The sequence below is a fragment of the Malus domestica genome, chromosome 05 (assembly GCF_042453785.1).
Source record: "Malus domestica chromosome 05, GDT2T_hap1".
Taxonomy (NCBI): Eukaryota; Viridiplantae; Streptophyta; class Magnoliopsida; order Rosales; family Rosaceae; genus Malus; species Malus domestica.
This window is the reverse complement of record NC_091665.1, coordinates 40,857,968-40,864,350: the sequence shown is the minus strand read 5'-3', so window position 1 is coordinate 40,864,350 and position 6,383 is coordinate 40,857,968. Positions and strand designations below refer to the sequence as shown.

The following is a 6,383-nucleotide window of genomic DNA, read 5'->3' as shown; positions in this document are numbered from 1 at the left end:
AAAAATTGTAAATGCCAAGCTACAGATTGATAGCTGGGAAGAAAATAATGAAATTAAATTTTAAATTTTTCATCACACCTAAATTGTAATTAAATAAAGCAAATATATAATATCATATCACAACCACAGACGCAAGAATTTTAAAATGCCACAACATTCAAATACTATGCATAAATTTTTTTTTAGAAAGAGTATAAAACTAACCTGTCATGGTAGCTATTACTCACTCCCAAAAGAAGATGCTCAAAATCTGGACAACAGGACCTATCCAAAGTAACAGAAAAAACTGATGGAAAATATGCATAAATTTGCTTCAATAAAATCAAATATAAACAAATGTGTAAATTGAAACTTTGATTTCAATCCACCAAAATTTTCAAATTGCTTACCTTGATTACAGAGGACTTCGGAAGACAATAGAGTTCGAGTCCGAAAACAAAGCCCCATAATCATAAAACAACAAGAAAAGAATTAAAAACCAAATTAAATAAAATAAATTACTGTAAATTAACGTGAATTAAAAAAAAAGATATTTTATCTGACGAAAGCTCAAATTTCCTTGTGAGCCCTGTCTATCCCATTTTTTCTTCGCAAATCCAGCGTCATCTAATAGTGCTCTGGCTATAGAGACAGAGGCATTCTTATCTCAAACAATCAGTCCACACAAATCAATGCTTACACAGATGCAGACTGGGTAGGTAGTACAATTGATAATTGATAGAAAATCTACCGCTGGATATTGCGCTTTCGTTGGGGGAAACCTTGTGACATGGAAGAGTGAGAAGCAAACTGTTATAGCACGATCTAGTGCTGAAGCGGAGTATCGAAAAATGGTAGCCACTGCATGCGAACCGATTTGGCTTAAAGGGTTGGTTTCAGATTTAGGGTTCTCACATCAACCCCCCATGTCTCTAATGTGTGATAACTAGCTGCCATGTACGTTGCAGCTAATCTTGTTTTTCATGAAAGAACCAAGCACATTGAGATGGACTGCCATTTCATCCGAGCTCAAGTTCAAACACAAGTCATTCAGACTCAATTCACTCGAAGCCATGATCAATTGGCTGACTTATTCACTAAGGCTTGACCCTGTTCTCAGTTACACATGCTTTTGAGCAAGCTTGGCTCGACTACACTTCACGATCTAGCTTGAGAGTGAGTGTTGGAACCAATCACACTAAACCCTAGCAACAGCAACCCTAGCATGTCGTCTCATTTCAAGTCTACAAGTAATCATGGATACACAAGTCAACCGCCAATTTTCCAACTCCTTGATTTAAGGCACTTAACTTGTTGATTACTTCTTAGTCTTGGATTTGATGTAAATCACCTTAAATTAAGGAAAAGCCTGTGTCCTAGGTTTAACCGGTCTCTAGGGTTCCATGTAAAGATGATTGCTTGTAACCATCAGTTTCTCTCGCCTATATGTACTGCATTGTACATTCAAAATTACTTATGAAATAGAAAACACATTGAAACCAAAATTCTACAGCACTTTTTTATCAATTAGTTTAGCATAAAATAATTTAGAAGATCTGCAAACCTCAAGAAAATTAGTTTTGAAAAAGGAACCTTAATTACAACAAACACTATGACAGCTAGTTTGGCAACTCTGAGTTGGAGGGCAACTGCATTGGCTTACCAATTTTAGTACTTGAACTTCAAAAATCAGCATCAAAGACTGCAGTCCTTAACACGGTACAGTATGTACGCGGTTAAGGACTGCAGACTGTAAAACTTGCAGTCATCAGCACCATTCACGGCAACTAAAAGCCAAAGGGCAGAGACTCCGGCAAATAGAAAAGGACCTGTAGTCATCAGGTCAATAGACAACCCTTGATTCATCGGTTGACTGAGTCATTCGAACTTCTTTGTGTGAAATCCCCGGAGAAAACAAAAGCAATAATCGCATTCGGGCCAGACTGATTGATAAAAAAATTTATGCGGTCGTCAACTGTGAAATGTGCTTGGAAATTTCATGGCGACTAAAACCCAATGGGAAAAGACTCCAGCAAATGGGAAAAGACTCCTACGAAATTCCCATCCTAAGAGTTCCATCAAAGTGCACATACAGGAGGTTCTTATCGTCTTCTATATAAACCCGCGATAACATGCTTGCTTCTTCACACCAATCACAACTTTAAATCAAAGCCATTGTCGATACAGAGCGTCCCTCTCATCATCAGTGGTGCTTTGTGAGCAATGGCTTTTGAAAGAAACATTTTAATTGTTGCCATACTCATCACCTTGGGGACCTTGGCATCTCAAGCCACGTCCCGCACATTGTACGAAGATTCCATTGCTGCAAAACATGAGCAATGGATGGAAGAGTTTGGGCGCGTTTACCAGGACAGCGCAGAGAAGGAAAGGCGTTTCCACATATTCAAGAACAATGTGGAATTCGTGGAGAAATTCAACAGTGAAGGGAAGAAGACATACAAGCTAAGCATCAATCAATTTTCTGATATGACCCATGAAGAATTTCTCAGACATCATACTGGATACAAGAAGCCCACTGAATCAACCTCATCCGCAGATGCATCTTTTACGCACAAAAACCTAAGCCTGACGGATGTTCCCCCAAGCATTGACTGGAGGGAGCAAGATGCTGTTACTCCTGTAAAAGATCAAGGGAACTGTGGTAAGAGCACCAACCACCATATTAATATTGGGCCAAGCTTACTCGTACGTATATATTTTTAATTACTTTCTTCATGCATTCTTTCCTAGGGAAATTAATTCGTATCTGTTTGTTTGAGTACATGCAGGTTGTTGCTGGGCATTTTCTGCAGTGGCAGCAGTCGAAGGGATTACCAAAATCAAAACTGGCCAATTGATATCACTGTCTGAGCAACAACTTGTGGACTGTGATACAAGTAACTTTGGCTGCCAAGGTGGTGACATGGCTAAAGCCTTTGCATACATTCAACAGAACGGAGGAATTGCCAGTGAAGAAAATTACCCATACCAGGGTTCGGATGGAACATGTGATACGAACCTGGGAAATGAGGCTGCTGCCAAGATAACTAATTATGCAAGGGTAACTCCCAACAGTGAAACCGATTTGCTCAAGGCTGTATCCATGCAACCAGTCTCCGTTGCCATCGCTGCCTCACAAGCCTTTCGGCTCTATTCCGGGGGCCTGTTCACTGATGATAGTTGTGGGACAGAATTGAACCACGCTGTTACCATCATTGGGTATGGGACAACTGAAGATGGCACCCCGTATTGGTTAATCAAGAACTCATGGGCCGAAAGGTGGGGTGATAATGGTTACATGAAGATTCTTAGAAACGCCGATGCCCCAGAAGGTGTTTGTGGCCTCGCTATGGAAGCTTCCTATCCAATTATGTAATGTATTAATCAAGGGCTGAGGTGAGCTTTTTCACTTTGCCTATAGGCTATAAGTATACCAAGAAAACCCATAGGCTGTGAAAAAATGCCTGTCTATTGTACTTGCTTAAAATATACTCAATGAAAATAAAAGAAGAATTGCATTCAGGCGAGACTGATTGATCGTAAGTTTACTGTGGTCATCAACTTGAGAAATATTCCTTGAAATTTGGCTTCAACAATGAATTTGCAGACCCCTCTTGCTTACTTAGATTAAATTCAGAACCACAGCTGCAACGGCGGCTTGATGGAAACCATGTCATATCCTGCTTACTCTTGACTGCTTAGACTAATATTTATTTATGCATATCTGTTCCCTGTTAGCTTAATTGTCTAAAAGTTTGTTGCAGTATTTTTATTTACAAAAATAGAGTGATACTAGCGAGAAATTCCCAGCGCGATGCAGCGGGAATGAAAACCATACGTTACCTTGAAATCAAAGCCTGTTGAAGAATTTTCTTCGAATAGGGAGAACCGGGACCGGATTTCCTAGAAAATTGTCTAGAGATATATAACACAAAATTCATTCAATTCGGGATTTCAAAACAAATAACTCTATGGACGCAAAATTGCAACCCTTTTATGTGGTACTGAAGATAGTGGGGAGCAGGGCAACACACCACAGTGTGAACTGAAAAATGCAAGATTTCTATGTTGAACTCCGCAAACTCAGCATGGTGGTTGCTGAAAGCGGTGATTTCTGCAAGGTGGGGGCACAAATTTTAGCAAATCAATCACATTAAGATAGATAAGCATCTAATAAAGATTAAAAACTTGTATGCAAAAATGCTGATTGTGAAAACATACTTAAAAGTAGGACAAACAAATGTGAAGTGCAATGGGTTAGAAAAGAGAATCACGTACTTCTTCCCAATGTACTTAGAAAGCTTGACCTGAAATCCAAAACCAATTCTTCAACTTGCAATGAAACCAAGGGCTTTTTAGTTTGGAACACTTTCCATACGAAGCACTTTTGCTGTTAAGCGCTTCTGCTAAAAGTGCATTTATTTGAAACATGTTTGAAGTTCCTATCCAAGTTCAAATGCTTCCTAAAAAACATAGAAGTACTTCTAGAAAGCAATTATATGAACCTGAATATAAATTCCTTGACCGGAAAATCAAAATACAGAATATGATTGCAAAACAATGCTTTTGTGTGATACAATCTGCTCTCGGTTAAAATCTAGTATCATTTACAGAAAGGGGAAAAAAAAGTAGTAGCAATATTCCTATAATACGCTGTAACATGCTTGCACTTCTCCGCACCAAGTTCTCAAGGAACACCAACCTGTGGTTAATCATGTCAGCATCCAGAATCACAACTTTGTGCTTGATAAATAAAGCCAACCGGATACTCGAGATCAAAAAAGGTGAAACTACATGCATAGAGAACTATAAATAAGATAAAAGTCAGTTCTTTGCAAAACCAACTGTATTTACCAAAAAATGAAATAAAAATAAAACCCAACAACCAAAAAAGAGGAGCATGTTCAGTATCAATCATGTATGAGTTCAATCATCACCTAAAGTTCGGAATTTCATATTAACCCATTGCATCATTTCTATAAAAAAAATATTCCAATTATGGCATTATCATTGAGCAAAATTAATATGTTGGCAGAAAACAAATTTTATGAAAATGGTGTGTGGATTTATAGCTAACCAAAGCATTGATTATAAAAACTGAGACATCTAACTGATTAAAAGAATAATCTTTACAGTGATAACATACAAATGCAAAGGTGATATCAATTTTTTTTCAAAGGAAAACTAATGAAAAGGACTTGAAAACTTTGAGTTTTAATGATAGGGAGCATTTTTGCTCACCACCATTGTCACGCCTCGATCCCAACATACGTTCAGGATCGACACGTGACGACACCAATACCCGTATATCTAACATACCCCGCCTCCAGGATATGTACAAAGCACAACTCGAGAATCGAATCACATAGTAGTTTTTCGTACACTTTATAGCTGCATCTAACCTCCTCGTTAGACTGCCTACGTACCCTCATTAGGGATCAAGCCCTTCGTAGTTCGTCATTTCACTACACTCGAATATTCATCAATTAAATCGCTATGTCTCAACAATATATCACAATGCATAACATGCAATATTACAAGGGACAAACGACGGAGCACAATCATATTCACTAGTCATAAAGTTCAACGAGTCTAATCATAATTTCCATAACCATAACCAACATCATTCCATAATCACATCCATCAATAATACCAACCATCATATAGACCTGGCAGTTTTTGACACGACACGAAAACGACACGAAAATAACGGGTTTCGGGTTAACACGATAACTTATCGGGTCACTATCGGGTGACCCATTAAGAACCCGTTAATAACGGGTCCTTAACAGGTATACACGCGGGTAACACGTGGGTAACCCGTTTCGACCCGTTAAGAAAAAAATTATTTTAATAATTTTAAAGTTTAATTACTAAAAGATTTATTATAAAATACAATAGTCATATTAATATATACAATATATTCTATATTAAATATATAGTTTTGTATTATTGTTCTATATAAATTATAAAAAATAAAAAAAAGTTTTAGTCATTATTTATTTTTATTATGAGAGTTCCTTATTATCATTACTAGGATAAATTTTACATAACATATTCTTGTCCAAAATTAAAATATACTAGTATAGTATTTGTATATGCAAGAACTAAGAAGACATACATACAAGTATGAAAAATGTGAAAGAATATATAAACACTCGTGATTTATCATTATTCCTCTACGAATAGATAATTGTTACACTTATATTATCATTTAGATTTTTAAAATCCTTCAAACCCTCATGAATAATGTTTTTTATTTGAGGGAAAAATTAATAAAATTAATAATTATTATTGTAGAAATGTAAAAAATGTAAAAATATATATATATACAATCACTCATAAAAAAAAGGTCGTACCCAGTGCACAAGGCTCCCGCTTTACGCAGGGTCTGGAAGAGGTGA

The 6,383-nt window shown here is 36.9% G+C and overlaps 1 protein-coding gene across 1 annotated transcript; it reads left to right on the top strand.

The window, feature by feature from the left end:
- Positions 1-2,091: 2,091 nt before the first annotated feature.
- LOC114825008 (senescence-specific cysteine protease SAG12-like) lies at positions 2,092-3,501 on the top strand. Its single transcript, XM_029103091.2, has 2 exons — positions 2,092-2,641; positions 2,769-3,501. The coding sequence occupies exons 1-2, from the start codon at positions 2,203-2,205 to the stop codon at positions 3,353-3,355; spliced, it is 1,026 nt and encodes a 341-aa protein (XP_028958924.1). The 5' UTR covers positions 2,092-2,202; the 3' UTR covers positions 3,356-3,501.
- The last annotated feature ends 2,882 nt before the right edge of the window (positions 3,502-6,383 follow it).